This window comes from Leguminivora glycinivorella, chromosome 12 (assembly GCF_023078275.1).
Source record: "Leguminivora glycinivorella isolate SPB_JAAS2020 chromosome 12, LegGlyc_1.1, whole genome shotgun sequence".
NCBI classification, from domain to species: Eukaryota; Metazoa; Arthropoda; class Insecta; order Lepidoptera; family Tortricidae; genus Leguminivora; species Leguminivora glycinivorella.
Window position 1 is genome coordinate 3,390,469 of NC_062982.1, and position 21,780 is coordinate 3,412,248.

Consider the following 21,780-nt stretch of genomic DNA (forward strand, 5'->3'; position numbering starts at 1 on the left):
TAATAAATAGTACTTACATCGATCGAAAGAATTCTGTCTTAACAATACAAGTACTGCACACGAGAAGGCGCGCGAAGAAAAACGCATGAAAACTCGAAAATTCGCGTTTTCCGGGACCTAAGAATAAGTTAGATCGATTTTTCACCCCCGAAAACCCCCACACAAAGTTAGAACGGTTTCCGAGATCGTCGGTACAAGAATTGCTCGTTTAAAAGTATAAGATGTTACGACAGTCATATTATTATTAGAAAATATTGTTATATTGTATCTCCACTACTAGCTTTTAAATTCTACTAACAGAATCGAAAACGAGTTGTCATTACCACTAGTTTTAAAACTACTAGCCGTCCTTTTTCAAAAATACGAGTAGCATAACGTCGTTTTCCACAGACTTTCGAACGGCGAATTCGTGCGTTCGAAATTCAAAAATCGATCCCCAAATTCTGTCTCAAATTTTTTTATCGATACAGATTTTTAAATACACATCATCATTCTCTTGCCCTTATCCCAGTCACTTGGGGTCGGCGCAGCATGTCTTTCTCTTCCATACATCTCTGTCACTCGTCATCTCATCATTAACTTGTTTTAGTTCGAGTATCATGTCTCACACAGTCCATCCACCTCTTCTTCGGTTTTCCCCTCCCGTTACTTCCACCACCTTCCACATTCATTCGTAATACCTTTCTCGTCACATGCCTTTCATCCCTCCGCATTACATGTCCATACCATGCTAGTCGATTCGCTCTTACTTTTTCAACAATCGGTGCTACTTTCAGGCTTCCTCTGATATACTCATTCTTTATCTTATCCATTCTTGTCACGCCACACATCCAGATTTTTAAATACACATAATTGGCTTATTATTAGTAATAATGATACTTTAATTTTGATAAAACTAACAACCCTAAAGCAGCCCTGGCGAAGCTGCGTCCTACATTGTGAGAGGGAGATTGCATTCCGCGGCGGTTGTATTTCGCAATCGTAAACGAAATGACGTCAGGCCAATTCCAGAGTACGAATAAGAGCATGAATGTGATGGTTTCACTAGAAATGTAAGGGGAGTTTCAAAATTACGATCTCATGGACATTTCTTGAAATTTTTATTTGCACATTTTATTGAGCATTTCTTTTTTTTTGCCACTTTTATGAAGTGTGATATTTTTGAAAAAAAAATATGCTATTTCTACTCAGAATTACTAGCCTTTACAATCCTAGTAGTAAAAAAAATTGTCCCATACAATTTTTTCTTATTTTGTTACCATTTTCCGTACGTGTTGTATGGGGTAACAAAAGAGGGAAGTAAAAAAAAATGCATGGAAATTCTGGGACACTTTTTGTCTCCCAGTGAGATTGAAAGTACTCGTGATTCTGAGTACAATTGACCTAAAATTCCCTGAAACAAAAAAAAAATTATTGGAAAAAAAAAAGAAATGCTCTATTTCACTTTTTTTGTGATTCCACATCCATGTTGCTTAAAATCTCGGGAAAATATGATTTTGGCCACATCCAGGCTGCGAAACAGCGCCATCTAGTTTTAAGCCTAAAAGGCCCATGCATTTCAGGTGTACGCTTTTTTGTATGGGCTTTATCTGTCCTGCTATTATATCGTCCTTGCCACAAACTATGTATAAAAGCGCAGCCATCATAAGCCCGCAGAGCTCGCATACAGCAGCTCTGGGAATCAGATGGAGTTTACAGCTCTACTGGATTCCCCCGCTTTTCGAAATCGCATTAAAAACGAAACATACGGCTAGTGAAGAAAATCAACATACTCGTAGTATTAAATTACATTTTCAGTACAGATGGTCGTTTTTTTACGCACTAGTGCGAGAAGTGGTTCATTATATGCCAGGTCGAAACTTCGGAGGCTCATCTGTACTAAAAAACGTCGTACGATACACGTGCGAAAAGGAAATTCGTAACTCGTGCCGATTTAAAACACTCCCTTCGGTCGTGTTTTAATTTATCGCCACTCGTTTCGAAGTTCCTTTTTTACGCACTTGTATCGTAATGTACTATTATAATACAATGCCATTTCATCACGTTTTACCCTAGTGAGTTAAAATATGTGTAGACTTAAAGATTTAAAGATTTTTACACGACGAAAACCATGTGCCGAGCTTAGCAGGCACAAAGAGGGTCGAGTATTATAGAGAGTTACTGTCGAAGTAAAATGTGTAATTCTAATTACTGCCATCTCTTGACACAGGCTTAAAACTTTTGAACCTCAGTTTTGACACTTTTGACAATTTGGCCCATATTCTTAGCTTGATATGTGTTAAAATGTGAAATATTAATATTAGCGCCATCTAGCTGAGGGTACCCCAAAGCTGTAATGCCATCTAGGCCACCGTACCTTTTACTGTATGGTACAGAGGTACGTTTTTTTCTTAGACTTTGTCTGTCTATACGGAGTTTTATATGTCTTTGGCAGGCAGGATCACTACCCAATAGCTAATGGGTACATATACCCTGGGTACATAGCTCAATGCACAAACGCTTACTATATAATATAAGGTCCTAATTTATTAGTTGCAGATATTTTAACACATGATACTTTACATTAAAATAATTAACTTTAAATATAAATTAAGAAATCTTTTCATGTAACTTTTTTGATTTAATTTTCCTAACAAAAAAATTAATTATAATTTCGTCTAAAAAAATCATCATGTGCATTATCACATGTCACAATAACACTGTCTGTCATGTCAACAATTGTTTGTTGTAAATGTCGTAAAGGTTCGGCGGGAAAACTGCACATGTCATTGAAGTGGCCAGTTCTTTACAGTTAAGTGGTACGTAAAAGAGGTACTAGAATCTGTTCAATGAGTTTTCATTTAATAATCACATAAACAGGGTGTTTTTACGTAGCAAATTTGTTTTTCCGTTTTCTCCAAAAAAACATCGTAAAAGCTATAATGTTTCACGGTTTAATATACTCCAGAGACCGAGTACTATCAGCTGTAAAAATATCTGCATCTAATAAATTAGGACCTTATATAATATCGTGATCGCAGCTAGCTATCTCTATCGCTCTTCCGTATTGGCGCGACAGAGCGGTACTGCGTTTCGGTCGGCGTCTAGCGTCAACGATTGTCATTTTTAACCGACTTCAAAAAAGGAGGAGGTTCTCAATTCGACTGAATGTTTTTTTTTTTGTATGTATGTTACTCGATATCTCCGAGAATCGTGGACCGATTTTCAAAATTTTTTTTTTGATCGAACGGGTATAACCCCGAGATGGTCCCATTGACACCAAGTCGTGGTCTGATGATGGGATCTTGGAGAAATCGAGGGAACTCTTCAAATGTTATAGGCACATGTAATGTTTTTTGTGTATTTTTCAAAGGTACACCAGTATTTGCGCCTGATGGTAATAATTTTATGTGGCTGAGCTGATGATGGAAGGTCAACTCCCCAATGGTTAGGAGTTAAAGGACAATTCTTTCACTACTGTACATATATTCGGACTGATACTTATAATATCACTAGGAACCACTAAAAATCAACAAATAAATTAACTTTTTAACAAAAAATAAAACCGCCTTCAAAAAAAGCGTGTTACAAAACACGGAGAAACTAAAAAGCCAAAAATAATAAACCTTCGAATTCAGATTTCTTATCGGATTGCAATAATCTAAACATCCAAATTATAAACAAATCAATTATTTTTGGAGTCGGGGCCAGCCTGCGTATGATTGGGTGGGGAAATAGCAAGGCGACGAACAGGACTGGTACCGACTACAAAAATAATTGATTTGTTTATAATTTGGATGTTTAGATTATTGCAATCCGATAAGAAATCTGAATTCGAAGGTTTATTATTTTAGGCTTTTTAGTTTCTCCGTGTTTTGTAACACGCTTTTTTTGAAGGCGGTTTTATTTTGGTTAATTTGGTTAGACCTGCGGGCGTAGCACTTAGTTCGATAAACTTTATCGCATCGTTGCGTCCCTATCACACTTACAACTAGTGCGAAAAGGACGGCCTGACGTTATGTTTATTAGTTGCTTGCCTGTCAGCGCACATAATAAAGTACCACCTGCAAGCCACTCATAAATATCTCCCCGTGTGGCCTCAAGCTCGCCTCAATACCAGCATAGATTATATATAAGAAGATCTTACCATCCCACACATTAAAATGCGACCGCCTAAGAACGCGCATACACTACACCACACATAGATGGCGCAATAAAAATGCCTTGTTGCCATCGATTATTTGTAGATTGGCGTTAAGTGTCACGTTCGAGCCGTAAATCAGCAATACCCGTCAACTTTGTACAAAAATTAAGGGAAAAGTTAAATTTGTTTTTATTAATTCCTATTTTGTTACCAAGATTTTGTTGATGAATTGAGATTTTATTAAGTTTTATTTCGTCATTAAGGTTCTCTAGTATCTATATTTTCTTAATTATAACAATTATCCTGTATATATCTTACGAAAGTCGAATTATATTACTAAATGTTGGTAACAAAATAGGATCAATTAAAATTTGCTGACGTGGCATTGTACAAAGTTGACGGGAATTGCTGAAATCTATGTCAAAAGTGACACTTAACGCCATCTACAAGTATAATCGAAAGCTACAAGACATTTTTTTGTGGCGCCATCTATTGGTGTAGTGTATGCGCGTTCTTAGGCGGTTGCATTTTAATGTATGGGATCACAGAATTAGATTTAAATAGAAGAAACGAGTTCATTTATTTGTATGGCGGCCGAGCGTGTCAGATTTTGTACTGAAGTTGTTACTTGCCTGTGATTTTAAATATGTCTCAGGCCCTTGAGTGTTGATAAGTTTTATGTTGTTGCAATTAAATATCATGTAACGAGGCATTTTTAATGTTTTTGTTGACTTCAACTTACAAAAATTGACGCCCGAAAGCTGCAAGCTGCGATTAAAGACGGACAACTCAGTGGATTTCACTGAGTTCATTTGACACGCTAAGTAGATACGTTTGCTTGATCTATGGTTTATATGACACAACGCCAATCTACAAATAATCGATGGCAACAAGGCATTTTTATTGCGCCATCTATGTGTGGTGTAGTGTATGCGCGTTCTTAGGCGGTTGCATTTTAATGTATGGGATGGTATATCTTCTTATATTTAATCTATGATACCAGCTACATTATGTATGAACTGAATCCCACTGAATACCCCTAACTCCATGCAGAACCGACCTTACCCCATCAACTTACGTACCATATATCAACGTTAATACGTTGTGGAGACGAGATAGCTCTGCACTTAAAAATGTATAGTAAAGACAAGAGTTTAAGGTTCGTTTTTTAAGTGCATTTGGGTGATGTCCACACATCATCCCATTCCTGCTATACGGCCACATCTCAAAAAACACATTTTTCTCTTACTAGCTCGGAAACACGTGTTTTACCCTATAATGCCAGCGCTTTTTATCCACTAGTGGATAAAGTAATTTGACCTTGAATATAGTAAAATTTTCTGTTTTAAAATGATAAACGTGGGTGATGAAGATCATTTACCGCCTGCGGAACTACTGGAAACAGTGTTGGCTCCTTTTTTCGTTTCTCGCTATAGTGAGGGGAAAAGTTTTGTGTTACACACGGGTGTATTTTACTTCTCGCGTGTTGAAAAACTCGCCAAGTCCAGGGTGCGTAGCCGAATGGCACAAACGCTCACGAGACACTCACGAAACGAAACGCTAGTAGATATCTATCCCTATCGCTCTTGCGTATTGGCGCGACAGAGCCAGCGGCGTATCGCTTTCGTTTGGCGTCGGAGAAATGCCATTCGGCTACGGGGCCTGGCCCCGTAGCCGAATGGCATTTCTCCGACGCCAAACGAAAACGAAACGTAGTCCGGCTCTGTCGCGCCAATACGCAAGAGCGACAGGGATAGATATCTACTAGCGTTTCGTTTCGTGAGCGTTAGTGCCATTCGGCTACGCACCCTGGACTGTATTCTCAGATCCTTTCACTTTCTTGTTTTTCAATTTCACAGTCGACTTTGCATCCTTGTACGAGTATAACATACTTACTCGTAACTATTATTCGAGAAATCGCGTGTAAATGTTTTTACATATGTATTGTTTGTGCGTCAGTAATGTCAGTATTAGCTCGAATTGGGTTAATTATGTTATAATTTGGGGCTTGGTTTGTTCCTCAAAATATACTACATGATGATATTTTATTAATATATACGAAATTTTTTTTAGAATAGTTGTAAAATGGGTCACATTTTCCTCTATAATGTGAGGACAACACAAAAAAAAATCTCAATAGGGCCACAATTCAAAAAAGACCTGTGTCTTTGTAATTTATAAGTTTTAATGTAGGTAAGTGTTTATTGTATTGTTTATAAATAAAAAAATTCAATTCAAAAATAATTATCATATTATAACAGGATATTTGAATTTGTCGCTGTATTGTAGGAAAGAAGTTGACCATTTTTGTGAAGATGTGGATGGCCACCTCTTCACAAAAACCTTAATTAGAAAAAAAAATAAAAGAGTCTACTAGGCTTTAAAGTAGACTCTTTTATTTTTTTCCTAATTAAGGTTGTAATTTGAATGATTCTGAACCCGAATCTGGAAAATCTAAATAATCAAAAATTTTGAGATGTGACCGTGTAGCAGGCAGGGGACAACATATTGAGCTAGCTGAAGTTTAGTGACAATCGTTGACGCTAGACGCCGATCGAAACGCAGTCTAGCTCTGTCGCGCCACTACAGAGCGATAGGGACAGCTGGCTACGAAACGCTTACGAAGCGTAAGATATTGTGACGTTGGCTTGGTACCCGAATGAGCGATCGTTGCGTATTTATGAGCGAGCGGTATTGAAGGCGGATTACGCTTGGATCTAGCTGAGATCCTATGCTGCTACTCTACAGCGTGTCATTTCTATACATACATACATACAATCACGCCTCTATCCCATAAAGGGGTAGGCAGAACACATGAAACTACTAAAGCTTCAGTGCCACTCTTGGCAAATAAGGGGTTGAAAGAAAACGAAACTGTGACATTGCAGTGACAGGTTGCGAGCCTCTCGCCTACGCCACAATTTAACCCATATCCCATAGTCGCCTTCTACGACACCCATTGGAAGAAAGGGGGTGGTGAAATTCTTAACCCGTCACCACACAGGCAATCATCACCATCATTTCATTTCTATAACCGGCATTATTTGAGGAGGTCATGATATTTATGTTTAAGTAACTGATGCGGAATCAAAAACAATAAGTTAGGTTCACCATTTCGACTCGGGGGCGTTAATTTCAACTAAGTAGTTGACATTTTTCCATGTTTTACGCCCCCTGTACCTTACCTACGTATTACCTAAAAATTTACTACATTTGTATAAATTATGGCCAGCGGTGAATTTGAGTAAAAAATCGGATTATGCGACGTTCTTGCCAATGTCACTTTTTCCTATTCGCAATTCTGGACAATCTGAATTCTACGCAAGTAGTATTTCACCTCATTCGCTATTGTGGACAGTAATTACTTGTGACCAGTGGCGATTCTTCCTGTTCGCAATTCTGCACAATCTAAGTTCCACACAATAGGTATTTCGCCTCATTCGCGTCTGTGCACAGCCATTATTTGTGTACAGAATAGTTTCTTCCTATTCGCAATTCTACGCAATCCGAATTCGACGCAATAGGTATTTCACCTCATTCGTTATTGTGCACAGTCATTATTTGTATACAGTATAGTTTCTTCCTCTTCGCGATTCTACGGAATTCGAATTCCACACAATAGGTATTTCGCCTCATGTGCTGATGTGCACTGTCATTATTTGTGTACAGTATAGTTTCTTCCTATTCTCAATTCTACGCAATCTGATTTCGACCCATTAGTATTTCACCTCATTCGATTTTATGCGCAGTCATTACTTGTGTAAATTAGCGATTCTTCCTGTTCGCAATTCTACACAATCTCAGCATCCTCAATTCCCTCAAACACGCACAAATAGAAACGCAGAAAGTGCTTTCCACGGCGCCCTAGCATAGGCAAAGCTCCATATAGCATTATTAATATAAACTATCGTCATACGCACTGTATATATCTTGTAAACAAAATGTTAAAATCGAACTATAGGCCAATGTTTACTAAATAATTACAGATGTAGTGCGAAAAGCTTTTCCTTCGTATTTTTCAGAAAACGTTCGTATTTTTCATGGTATGATAGTTCACACTGTGACATATTTTGATGAAGTAAAACTGCTGATAATAGATCAGAACGAAACTCCGCTCATGTTAGGAGATTTCTGCGTTTCTATTTGTGCGTGTTTGTGGGGATTGAGGAAGCTAAAATTGTGTAGAATTGTGAAGATGAAGAATCGCTAATTTACACAAGTAATGACTGTGCATAAAATCGAATGAGGTGAAATACTAATGGGTCGAATTCAGATTGCGTAGAATTGCGAATAGGAAGAAACTATACTGTACACAAATTGCACACAATAGTGTGCAATTCGAATTGCGTAGAATCGCGAAGAGGAAGATACTATACTGTATACAAATAATGACTGTGCACAATAACGAATGAGGTGAAATACCTATTGCATCGAATTCGGATTGCGTAGAATTGCGAATAGGAAGAAACTATTCTGTACACAAATAATGGCTGTGCACAGAGGCGAATGAGGATAGATACCTATTGTGCGGAACTTAGATTGTGCAGAATTGCGAACAGGAAGAATCGCTTCTGTACAGAAATAATGGCTGTGCACAGAAGCGAATGAGGCGAAATACCTATTGTGTGCAATTCAGAATGTGCAGAATTGCGAACAGGAAGAATCGCCACTGTTCACAAGTAATTACTGTCCACAATAGCGATTGAGGTGAAATACTAATTGCGTAGAATTCAGATTGTCCAGAATTGCGAATAGGAAAAAGTGACATTGGCAAGAACGTCGCATAATCCAAAAAATCTCACCACGGCACCTGTAGTGTTTTTAAAGCAGAATGAAAGGGGCAAAGTGTAAGTAAATGGATCGAAATATCATTTTTGATACTTTACATACATACAGCTTACATTTATAATTATTATTATTATTTCCTTTATTCATCTTTCCTCTTAAGTTAGGCTGTTTATAATATGAATATAAAAGTAAAATACAAAAACACATACAAAACAATATAAAAGCGGGGCAGGGCCCAAGCTGCCGGTGGTTAGGGTCGCAGAGAGAGGAACCGTCGGACTATCCGCGCTGTGTCCAAGATCACCGCCTTCTGCATCTGGCCCTTGATCCAGCCACCTAGCGAGAGTCTCTTAAGATGTTGGTCGAGACTCTTCGCTATGAGACCGTTCGCTGAAACGACTATCGGAACAATGATCGTTGATTCAACATCCCACATGGCGGTTATCTCGTGAGCCAAGTCTAGGTACTTACTGGACTTGTCCTTCTCGGCTTTCACGAGATTCTCATCATGGGGGATGGTGATGTCAACGAGCACTGCCCGGCGTTGCAATCGATCTATTATCACAATGTCAGGCTTATTGGCTACAATAGTCCTGTCAGTGATAATAGATCGATCCCAATAGAGCGTGGCACGACCATTTTCGAGAACTGGCGCAGGTAAGTACTTGCAGTACGGTACTTCGCGGTCCACAAGGCCGTATTGAAGAGCAAGTTGCTGGTGAATAATCCTGGCTACGAAATTATGTCTGTGCAAGTACTCGCCGTTAGCAAGATGAGAACAACCGGAAATTATATGCCTGAGTGACTCTCCGGGACGGCGGCATGCCCGACAAATGTCGACCGTACCGTTATTGTTATTATTATTATTATTAATAGCCTACATGGTGTCCCACTGCTGGGCAAAGGCCTCCCCCATGGATCTCCATCCGTCACGGTCTTGAGCAATCTCCGGCCAGTCGCTCAGATATGCGTCCAGGTCATCCTGCCATCTCCGCCTAGGTCTGCCAGATCCTCGCCCGTCTTGCGGCACCCAGACCGTGGCAATTTTTGCTCACCTCTGTGGATGCATGCGACAGACATGGCCGGCCCAGTCCCATTTCAGCTTGGCAGTCTTAACTCCAACATCAGTAATGCCTGTTTTGGAGCGCAGCGTAGAGTTACGGATTCTGTCAATCCGTTTTACATTTATAATTATTATTCAGAAATTTTGCCGTTTTTAAAAATTACCTCCTGTATACTTGTGAAGTGCGACGCGGACGCGAAAATGAAAAAAATTGAATTCAATTCTCATTGTTCTTACATTGAGCATTGTTAGGTAATTAGCATTGAAAGATACTTATTTATGTTATTAGTCACGCATATGACTATTTAAATCTTGTTTGAAGACACGTTTATTACTGTACGTGTAAATGGGCCATTTTTTCAAAGTTGTCTGATTAGGCCGCGAACTTGCGGCCGCCGGCGGCATGTACTTGTAGCACGGCGATAGAATCGCGGAGTAAGCCTCCTGATTAAGCTACCTATCTGTATATTACATAAAATAATATATTGCTGTCTGAGTACCCGCAATATAATCTTTCTTGAGCTTACCGTGGGGTTTAGTCAGTTTATCTAAGAATATCTTGTATGTAAGTAATATTTATTCATATCAAATACGACAAATCTTCCATTTGCAAACCGAACTTCATATAAACTTATTTACCGTTTTCCACCGCCATAGAAATCAGATCAAACTAAATCCGGGTTCCGGACGTTTTCAAATTTGACAAACGGCTCAGCAGCGCGTACAAACGGACCGAAATAGTGTTGGGACCTTCGAGAGCCTTTTGACTCTAACTTTATACGTAAACATCGTGTTACAAGAATAAATGCCTCTTTTCTCGACAAAAAAGATTTTCTTTGTCATTTATTTATTTAGTTCCTTGGACCTAATAAAGCTAAATATACTTTTGCAATTAGGTATGTCAAGAAAATCATCCAAGTGCTAAGTCCTAGAAGTCAAAAAGGACTCGAATTTTTGAAGCATAAACTCATTCATGATATTAAGTCTCGTAAATGTAACTTTAGAGTATACATAATTATAATAAAAAATAGGCGTTGTACAACCTTATTAGTTTCGACAATTTGACATCCGCCATCTTCGTTGGAAATCTAGGTTTGAGCATTAGGTACTCCCGAATTCAGTCAGAGCGGGACACTAGTCTTTGACAAAACCTTACAGAAGGACTCAAAAAACTTTATAAAACTAAATCGAGTCGTCAAACAGGCCTCAAACGACTTTAGCCAGAGCCAACACTAGAGCCTTTAGGTACTTGTTTTTAAAGGGTATAATAACTTTGAAATATGAAAGTAGTTGCAACATTATGTTACTAAAAGGGTGTCGCGGAATAAACCCTACCCTTGTCAAATGCGGGCTTGGCTGGCCACATAGCCCGCATAGAAAACAAATTCTTCAAAATATATGCGTAGTTTGTTCGAATATTAATAATGCCTCAAAACAAATATATCTATTTATTAGATAAGACATCTAACCCGGTCGCCGTCTACTGATTTCTCTGTGCGCGATACAACTAAGTTTTTTTCGCGTCAATCAAAGAGATGGATTTGTACATCATCATTTCAGCCGTTAATCGGCCACTGCTGAGCATAGGCCTCCATGCGTGTACGCCACTTATCCCCATCCTGCCGGCGTATTATTCTTCCAATTGAAGGCATGTTTACAAAAACAACATAACTACACTAGACATGAATTTACAGGAAACGAAAAAAACTAAATGTCTTCTTATATATTAGCTATTGGACATAAACGTTGTATACGTTATTTAAGTAAGTGGCCATTAGTTCCGAAACACACGATTACACATCTCAAAGACAATTATTTTTGGAAAAAATATGAAAAATAAGTTCGTCAGTTATGCTGTTTTTATAAAATTTTGTTAGTTATGTTCTTTTTGTTAGAAAATAAAACAAGTTTCTATAGAAATTATGTTTTGTATTCTATCATTTATCTTACTAAACTAGTGGATCTACTTTAATCTTCACATCCGCTGCTGTTGTCATCGTTATCTACCTCCAGAGACGACGATTCTTGACACGTATTATACAAAATTGATTGGTAGAATTGATGGCTCGATGGTTTGACCAAAAACTGCATCAATTTTCTCAAGTCGCCGACTTTGTGAAGATTAAGGGGAAGTGAAAACTCATAAGCACGTTTTAAATTGATGTTCTTGGGCACTTTCTTCCTATTTCTTATATCAATAGTAACCCAAGGTAACCTAAAACGTTACGTAAACTAAAAAGAGTTTGTATATATTTTATTGAAAATTAAGTTTTTTACGTGAACGATATACAGTTATGTTCTTTTTGTAAAAAACAATGTAGATATGTAGTTTTTGCAAAATGGGTATATTTTTGGGGACTGAGTGTGGACAATTGGGGTCATTTTTGGACACTATCTTTTTCTCTACGTATAGATCCTGCTTAGACGAATGCTATGATACCAAAAACTCAAATCCGCAAAAAATGTTAGTTATGTTGTTTTTGTAAACATGCCTTCAATTTTATCACTGTGTGAAGCGTGTCGGATACTTTATCCACATGGATAAGTTATCAAATAATAAGAACCGAAGCATGACATAAATCCGTGATCAGCGATCACGTTTTACTAGTCGCTCAATAAACAGTCAGTACATTCCTCGCATTTGTGCTAATTGCCTTCAGAAGTATGGGTGAGTCACACTGGGTGCTTATTTTAAGCGTCTGCGCATGGTACTGTGATGCCGCGAGAATCCTCATCGTTGTACCAACTCCATCTATCAGCCATCAAGTAATATTTCGACCAATAGCACAGGAGTTAGCGAAGCGTCATCATGTTGATCTCCTGACTACGGATCCAACATTTCAATGCCAGACCCCGAATCTTACAGAAATCGATTTCCACGACATATCCTACCGTCCATGGATCGATCGCTTCCTTAAAACGTCCAATGGAGAACAAAATGATTTATACACCCAGATAGAAACGGGGTTTGATGTCATGCTAGAGATATTTAAAAAACAAATGGAGAGTGAAGTTGTGAAGAATTTATTTAAAAAAGAAAAGTTCGATTTAGTGATCGCAGAAGCATGGGTGAGGCCGACAAGAGTACTGGGCCACGTTTTAAATGCGCCTGTTATATTGATAAGTAGTTTTGGGGGAACGGATGAACAATACCAATTTATGGGTGGTCCCGTCAACCCGATATTATACCCAGATTTTTTGCGGACGCGTCTGTATAACCTTACATTCTGGGAGAAAGTAAGAGAACTATATAAGAGGTACAAGGTGTATCGGTTAATAACGAGGCATGAAGAAAAGGAAAATCAGATGCTTCGTGATCTATTTGACAAGAATATGCCTCCAATAAAGGAGTTAAATAAGAATGTGGAGCTGCTGATGGTGAATACAGATCCTGTGTTCGAGGGATATCGTCCTCTGCCACCGAATGTGATACATTTGGGGGGCCTATACAGTGCACCGTCTAAAGATCTGCCTCAGGTAAGTCGATGAAATTCAGGTTCTAGCAGAATTATCAGTAGCTTCGCCCCAAAGAGTGGAGCATATTACTGAGCCAGGGCCTTTTGTTTTTGCTGCAACGCACACAGCAAACCCACCCACATTTTAATGTATGCTATTGTTTTTTTTTCTAGTGTTAGTACTTATTATTGTTTATTTTTGTTTTGATTGTGTAATTTTGGTCTGTTTTGTAGCAAACAAATAAATGATTATCTATCTATCTATCTATGAAAATTGATTCTTTAAAATAGCTAATTGAAAACCATACGCGATTTTACTGATAAATCTACTAGTGTAAGGCCAACGAAAGTGTATGTTAAAATGAAATTGGCAAATTTATTGATATTGATATCAAACTAATAAACTATCGGCAATCTATCAGCAGAGGTCGCACAGGGTGAGCTGCTTGCATTGCCTTATAATAGGTACTCATACTTAAGATAATAGTGTGGTTACAAGTCAAGGTAAATTAGTACATTACGATACAAGTGCGTAAAAAAGGAAGTTCGAAACGAGTGGCGATAAATTAAATCACGACCGAAGGGAGTGTTTTAAATCGACACGAGTTTCGAATTTCCTTTTCGCACGTGTATCGTACGACGTTTTTCAGTACAGATGAGCCTCCAAAGTTTCTACCTAGCATATAATGAACCACTTCTCGCACTAGTGCGAGAAAAACACCATCTGTACTGAAAACTTACATAGTGAATACTTTCGCGATAAGAAAAAAGATACTTAAGTATGACTAAAGTGTGAGGATGAAGATATATTACTATTATTTTACTAAGACCAATAATTGTTTTCCTCAAAAATTGTCGGTAATTTGATACCAAACTCAATGAACACAAGCTTGCAGCTTCAATGTGTAAAAGTAGTATAGGTGGCTACTTCACACCAGTAGGACTCATAGGATCTCCACTTCAGATTTTTTAATCTGTGATTTATTTAAAATCATAAACATATCTAAAATTATGAGTTTTTGGACTGTATGCCATTGTTGTTTACTTTAATGGGCTCTTAAGTTTATTTTTAGTATCCTTCGGGTAGTTAACGTGTCGGTTTTTGGTGCTCGTGAGGAAACAAGATCCATTATATAAAATAATGTTATATAAGGATCTTTTTAACGCGCGTCCGATTCGCACTTGGGAGACTTGATAGCCTCATTATCACAGTCAGCTACATGTTGATATTCTTCGCATTTGTGTGATTCAGCTTGAGAATGGTGGGCGGGTGGCTAAGCGTACGCCTCTGCGCATACGGAGATACCGCGCGAATTCTCATTGTAGTGCCAACTCCATCTATCAGCCATCAGGTGGTGTTCCGCCCAATAGCACAAGAGTTAGCGAAGCATCATCGTGTTGTTATATTGACTACTGATCCAGCATTCCCGGATCAGGCACCGCCGAATCTCACAGAAGTCGATCTTCATGACATATCCTACGCTCCATGGATCGACCGTTTCATCAAAACTGCTAGCGGGAAGCGAAATGATTTATACACGCAAATCGATACAGCGTTTGATCTTATATTGGAAATATTCCCGAAGCAAATTAAAAGTGAGGCTACAAAGAAGGTGTTTGAAAAAGAAAAGTTCGATTTAGTGATCGCAGAAGCGTGGCCGAGACCGGTGCTGGCACTGTCTCACGTCTTCAAGGCGCCTATCATATTGATGAGTTCTCTAGGGGGACTGGATGAGAATTACCAGGTGGTGGGTGCTCCTGTCAACCCAATCCTGTACCCAGATTTCTTACGAACCCGTATCTTTAACCTTACTTTATGGGAGAAGGTTACAGAGTTATACAACCGCTACTGATGTATCGGTTAATGATGTTGTATCAAGAGAAAGAAGATGCGATGCTTCGTGACTTGTTCGGCGAGGATATGCCTCCGTTGGAAGAGTTGAAGAATAACGTGGAGTTGTTGATGGTGAATATAGATCCTGTGTTCGAGGGCTATCGTCCTGTGCCGCCGAATGTCATACATTTGGGGAGTCTTAATTGTGCACCGTTGAAGGATTTGCCTCAAGTAAGACGAGGAAACTGTATAGGTAGAGGTTTATCATGACAAACTGAATATTATAATTAGTATGTATATTACGATTGCAGTCTTGACCTGTGTTTTCATATTTAATTTTAAAATCGTGCACCAAACTAACAGTTTCTGTTTAGCCCGATGGTTGACTGGTAGAGAATGCCTCAAGGCGTTAAGGTCGCCATTTGTACTCTTTTTTTGTAAATTTGTGCAATAAATAAATTAAGTATTTTTGGATAAGATAGTTTTTATTTTTTCAATTAAAAGATTTGGATTGAATGACTCCGTTTTCTCGTCGTTTGTTACCTATTTCATTTTTACTTGTTTTCGATTTATAAATTTTATATAATTTCTCACCTAGTGCAACTATCTTTTTCTCGATGTTACGTACCTTTTCCTTCCTCTTTCTCATTCTTTGGAGCGTAAGGCCGTTTTCACATTATCCGATCCGATATCGGATGTCGGAAGGATTTCAATGACAAAAATCCAAGATGGCGCATGTAATGTATGGGATATCGGTCCGACATCCGATATCGGATCGGATAATGTAAAAACGCACTAAGCAGCTAAGAGTATTTTGATATAATTTATAAGGGTTGATTTGATTAGTTAAAGTGTTAGAATATTAAAGTTTTGGACGCTTTATGTCATAAACACAAACATCGCTCAAACACCAGTACTGCAAACGAGGATTTTAAACCTTGGTTGAATGTGGCAAAGTTACTTTGACTACGACAGGCATAACACTTGTGTATAACGCTGTTGATGTCGGACAATGTCGACGGTCCGAGTGGCGACAACTGACTTCAGTTCTCATCTCCTGACGAGGCATCCCGTAGAGAGGCAAAACACGTGTCGAGTTTGATAGTTTCACACACGTCGCTTAGCTAAATGCTCTAAAACAACCGTGGGTAAAGTACGGCCAGCGAAAGGATGTTATCCGGCTCTCCACGCTCTTCCAGCTCTGTAGTAAGGTAACTGTACACTATTCCGGGATAGTAAAATGTGGTACATTATTCCGGGATACTTTGGTTTTTGTCGCAAAATAAGGAAACTATCAGTAAAATCTTAAGTTAATGTAGTATTTAATTAACTATAGATCAAATAGAACCGAAAAAGTCGATTTTCGGATATTTATCTTATCTTATGAAGCCATGAGGTACCTTCAAATGCGTCAGTCGCAACCACGCAGTGGTTTCTATGGGCGTGTTTGACAGTGAGCTTAACGCGGCAGCGGAACTTCGTAAGGGTTTGCTGTGATGATGGTAAGTTTATTGATATTAAATTTGTATCATAATTGTCTTATAGTTATTAAAAGACATTTATATCATCTTTTCAAGTTAATTTAAAACATATTTTTATTAAAATGCCCGCTCCCGGAATAATGTACACCATTTTGACGAGGTGTACATAATTGCGGGAGTATCACGGAATAACGGAAACACAGTCCGTAATATTTTTGTGTCCTATTACTATTTACGTTTAAGTATATTTATATTATATTTGATGTAAATACATTAAATAAAGACTACAGATTATAGTGACATAATTACGGTACATATATTTTTTAGATTTTAATCTCATAATTGAATACGAAATGTATACTCATTGAGTAATACGTGCGAAATATTGGACTGTGGCATCAACATTAAATTTGTTTTATTTCATAAAATTAAAGCACAAAGTTTATTTATTTCAATGTTTTGAGTATAATTATTATATAATCTTCCAATATACTAAGAAAAAAAATCTTTTTTATGTTTTAATATAGCCTTGTTTTGACTGCCGTAATTAAGTACATGATTTTATATGAGTGTATCTTATTCCGGTATACTTATATAAAGTATATTAAAATATATAAACTCATAAAATAAGGTACAGAGACCCGGATATTATGTTTTTAAACTTTCTTAGTTAGCTAAAAATCTTTATACCGCATATTAGTTTGTCCGTCAGCCAGCCTGTCCGTCTACGATTTAGCTCAATCATTATTAGTACTAGAAAGCTAAAATTTACATAAGGACAATACATAATAGGATAGACATATATAAATATAAAATAGTACCTATTTAAACCGATTTCATCAAACATGGCTAAGAAGAACACTCGATTAATTCAGCTCTTTCAAATGAAAAAAACTAATCAAAATCGGTTCATCCATTCGAAAGCGATGCCTTAGACAGACAGACAGTGAAACTTATAACACCCTGTCGTTATATCATATAATCGTTATACCGTAAAATATCATATTTCCCTTCTCATTCCAGCTCACCAAAATATTGCCAATTATAAAAAATACACTCTGTATAAGCATTTATCAAAACGAATGTGCATTATATATTTATGTAAACAATTTTTTTAATTCGTTTCTTTACATTATGCTTCAACAAAGTGGACTTTAAAGATATCCCGTAATAATGTACAACGACTCCCGGAATTAAAGCCATACCAAAATTGTATCCCGGAATAATAGGCAAACTAAGCGTTTAGTAAAACAACGGTAATTTCTATAAATTAGAAGTTACGATGCAAAATAGTGTCTTAAATCAATCGTAGAAGACTTATCCTCAAAATAAAATAGTTAACACCACTAGAAACCTCGCATTTTTGTTTCAATCCTCACTTAAAGTAGGAAACGTCTTAAGTTCCCGTAATATGGTACAGTTACCTTAAGAATGCATTTTCGATGTAAATTAAATGTGGCCTCTCCTCTAAATTTCTTTAAATTTTGGCCCCCAATGGAAAAAGTTTGTCTCCATCACTGCTCTAAACCTTAAGATACCTTTGAAATTTCCAGGACTTACAATCCTGGATGGACTCATCAAAGCACGGGGTCATCTACATGAGTTTCGGCACGAACACGGATCCGTCCCTGCTGCCGCCGGAGCGGATGGCGGTGTTCGTGCGGGTGTTCCGGGCGCTGCCGTACGACGTGCTGTGGAAGTGGAAGGAGCCGCCGGCCGGGCTGCCGGACAATGTGCGGACGGCCGAGTGGCTGCCGCAGTCGGATCTGCTGCGTGAGTATCAGGACTTACGTAATTTTGAAAGTCTTTGGCACGATTGAATCCATTTGACAACTGGTCAGACCTAGAAGTACCGTTTCTACTGGAGGGGATGGCAGTGTTCATCCGGGTGTTCAAGGAACTGCCCAACGAACTGCCGTACGACGTGCTGTGGAAGGAGCCGCCGGCCGGGCTACCGGATAATGTGCGGACGGCAGAGTGGCTACCGCAGTCGGACCTGCTGCGTGAGTTTATATAGTGCCTAGAGACCTACCAGACCTAGTGGATAGAACACCGCTGGATCCTCCAGTGGATGGCGGTTCCGTCTGAGTGTTCGGGAACTGCTTTCTGGGAAAAGGTTTAGTGCTCATTCCAACACCGAGAACAGGTCTCTGTATTATCTGCCTGACATTTTAGGGCTCAGCCTCTTACTGGCTGACAAAACAACTGTCGGCATGAAATGGAGATGGAAGTCGGTAGAGATTTTAATGAACACCTTTGCATAGGAACATATTGTTTAATTTTCACGATCTGACCATCGTAAAATCTTTTCAGATTTTACGATGGTCAAATCGTAAAATCATTGAAAAATCTGCTAAACATACCAGCGATTTCTCATTAAACCCCTGGTCTTGTGTCCCTATTCCATTTTTTGAATAATTTCCTATTACGCAAATTCGCATTCCTGCTAAGAATTTGATAGCTATGGGTCTAAAATGTGGTTCGTCCAAGTCACAATTCGTCCATTACGTGGTTCGTCAAATATAATTTACGCCATTTGTCTACATCGCGATTCGTCCTAGTCGCCATTCGTCCAAATCCCATATATTTATGCTTTGTGCCATCCATCAGTTACTGGTTATTGGTGTACAACAAAAACCTTTGCTGTCACGATATGCCAAGGTAAATAGTTGTTAACTCAATTTAATTATCATCAATAATTTGGTCCCCAGGCCACAAGAAGCTGGTCCTCTTCATCACGCAAGCAGGCCTTCAGTCCACAGACGAGGCCATCCGCGCCGGTGTGCCTCTCCTAGCGTTCCCCATGCTCGGGGACCAATGGTTCAACGCTGAGCAATATGAGAGGCTTGGGGTGGGACGAAGGCTGGAGCTGGCTTCGCTTACTGATGATCAGCTGAAGGAAAATATTGAAGAGATTATAAAAAACCAAAGGTATTGTATATTAACATTTTATTATAGCTGGACATGGCATAATTATAGAATAAGGTAACTGAGATAAAGCAAAGTCAAAATGTGTTTCTGGAGATAAAATATATGTTTAGTATTAGTTTAAAAGGCCCTTGCTGCTGACTCTTAGGAAAACAACAACAAAGACACATAATTGGACTATCATGACGACTAAATTTACATAAAGTATATCTTCAGAATATTGCAAATTCTACATTTCTACGGTTGAGTCTTTAGGCGCTCACTATCAGTATACACTGAGAGAAAATACCTATACAACCAGTTTTCATGTTCGTTCAACAAGTTTTTTGGTTAAAATAGCGCCTACGTGCTCTTTGGTTCAAACAACAAGCTACTTGTCATTTGAATCGGCAATATATTTGAATCAATAAGTCGATTTTATAAAAACAACCTGACACATATTGTTTTAAACATACGTTTGGCTGATTCAAACGGATAAACCGCAACAAGTCGAACTTGTTAAATTCACAATGCAAATTTCTCTCAGTGTACCGGTCAGCAACAGCCTATTAGTTAAGCGGCACTGTAAGTTACTTCGTTACCGTCCAGCAAACTGAAAGTCAGTGGATCCCTTTACCAAACATTTACTTAACCTTATGGTAGTATTCTAACTCCGATAGACTGAGAACGAACATCTACATTTGGTTCGCTATCTGTAGCAGTAATCTAATTCAAGGTCATATCGACATCTGTCTGAAATAAAAGATATCATTTCATTTCATTTCATATCATATACCAGCTAGGCAAAACAACACTCTTCATCTTTACATCCATCTAGAGCCCAATATCGTTAATTTCTCATTCCAGTTACCGCACCCGCTCCAAGCTCCTAAGCGAGGAAATGCTGGACCGTCCAGAATCAGCCCTGGAGCGCGCGATCTGGTGGATCGAGCGCACACTGCGGCGCCGCACGCGCCGGCGCGCTCCCGCCGTGAGCATCACCTGTCTCACCTTCATCGATGGAGACATTATAGTCGCCGCGCTTGCGATGTTCGTTTGTCTAGTAGTAGCCCTTATAGGGTTGTATAAGGTGCTTACTAGGAGAGCGAAAGTTAAAACTGCTTAATTGTAAACGATGTCTGTTATATTAAGAGCGTTATAACATTTCGGCGTCGGGCGAAATTAGGTATTTTACCCGCCGCGCGAGCCCAATATGCCGACCCTTTCTAGCACGTCTTATCACTCGCTCGCACTACAATAATGGACAAAACAATCTTGATCCTTTCTATGGAATTTTGATAACAACCACAATCTACTATCTCGATATAAACTTTTGGTTTCTAATAAACATTATTTTGTACGAAAATACGAGAATATAGCGCGAAATAATATCAATTATGTTAAAATTTATTTAAAAAATTAAAGTAATAATTATAAAAGTAGATCCCATCCCAAATATTTGCTTTTGTTATATGATAAGTATTAGAGTAAAGTATATATTAATATGATGATAAAATAAGACAAATACAATTCTAATTACTTCAAGGTGGTGCTCAGGGTCTGATGATGGAGCCAGATGGTGGTCACCAATACCAATGAACAATATGACTATACAACTTCGTGGTTTACATGTCATTCTAGCATTTTCACTTTCACATTTCAAGTGCATATACCACGAGTATAGGTTTTCGGGTGTGCTGATTTAAAAATTAATGACCGATTTGGAATCTGACATTGCTGACTGTCACTTTGACACAAAAGTCATCATGGGTGTCGTAAAATAGGTTTTAGGGGGTGCTGATTCCAAAATTAATGACCAATGTGGAATCTGACATTGCTGACTGTCACTTTGACACAAAAGTCGTCATGGGTGTCGTCAAATAGGTTTGCGGGGGTGCTGATTCCAAAATTAATGAACAATGTGGAATCTGACATTGCTGACTGTCACTTTGACACAAAAGTCGTCATGGGTGTCGTAAAATAGGTTTTAGGGGGTGCTGATTCCAAAATTAATGACCAATGTGGAATCTGACATTGCTGACTGTCACTTTGACACAAAAGTCGTCATGGGTGTCGTCAAATAGGTTTGCGGGGGTGCTGATTCCAAAATTAATGAACAATGTGGAATC

At 38.5% G+C, this 21,780-nt stretch overlaps 2 protein-coding genes across 2 annotated transcripts; both read left to right on the top strand.

The window, feature by feature from the left end:
- Nucleotides 1–14,688: 14,688 nt before the first annotated feature.
- LOC125231957 lies at nucleotides 14,689–15,282 on the top strand. The gene has a single exon (XM_048137564.1). The coding sequence runs from the start codon at nucleotides 14,689–14,691 to the stop codon at nucleotides 15,280–15,282; it is 594 nt and encodes a 197-aa protein (XP_047993521.1).
- A 14-nt stretch (nucleotides 15,283–15,296) lies between these two features.
- On the top strand, nucleotides 15,297–20,777 carry LOC125231959 (UDP-glucosyltransferase 2-like). The gene is made up of 4 exons (XM_048137565.1): nucleotides 15,297–15,494; nucleotides 18,298–18,517; nucleotides 19,456–19,675; nucleotides 20,519–20,777. The coding sequence occupies exons 1-4, from the start codon at nucleotides 15,297–15,299 to the stop codon at nucleotides 20,775–20,777; spliced, it is 897 nt and encodes a 298-aa protein (XP_047993522.1).
- Nucleotides 20,778–21,780: the final 1,003 nt, after the last annotated feature.

Coding starts and splice junctions, on each gene's coding strand:
- LOC125231959 (XM_048137565.1), top strand. CDS start 15,297: ATGTTGTATCAAGAGAAAGAAGATGCGATGCTTCGTGACTTGTTCGGC. Junction 15,495..18,297: donor CGTTGAAGGATTTGCCTCAA/GTAAGACGAGGA, acceptor TGAAATTTCCAG/GACTTACAATCCTGGATGGA. Junction 18,518..19,455: donor GCCGCAGTCGGATCTGCTGC/GTGAGTATCAGG, acceptor TTTGGTCCCCAG/GCCACAAGAAGCTGGTCCTC.
- LOC125231957 (XM_048137564.1), top strand. CDS start 14,689: ATGGTGGGCGGGTGGCTAAGCGTACGCCTCTGCGCATACGGAGATACC.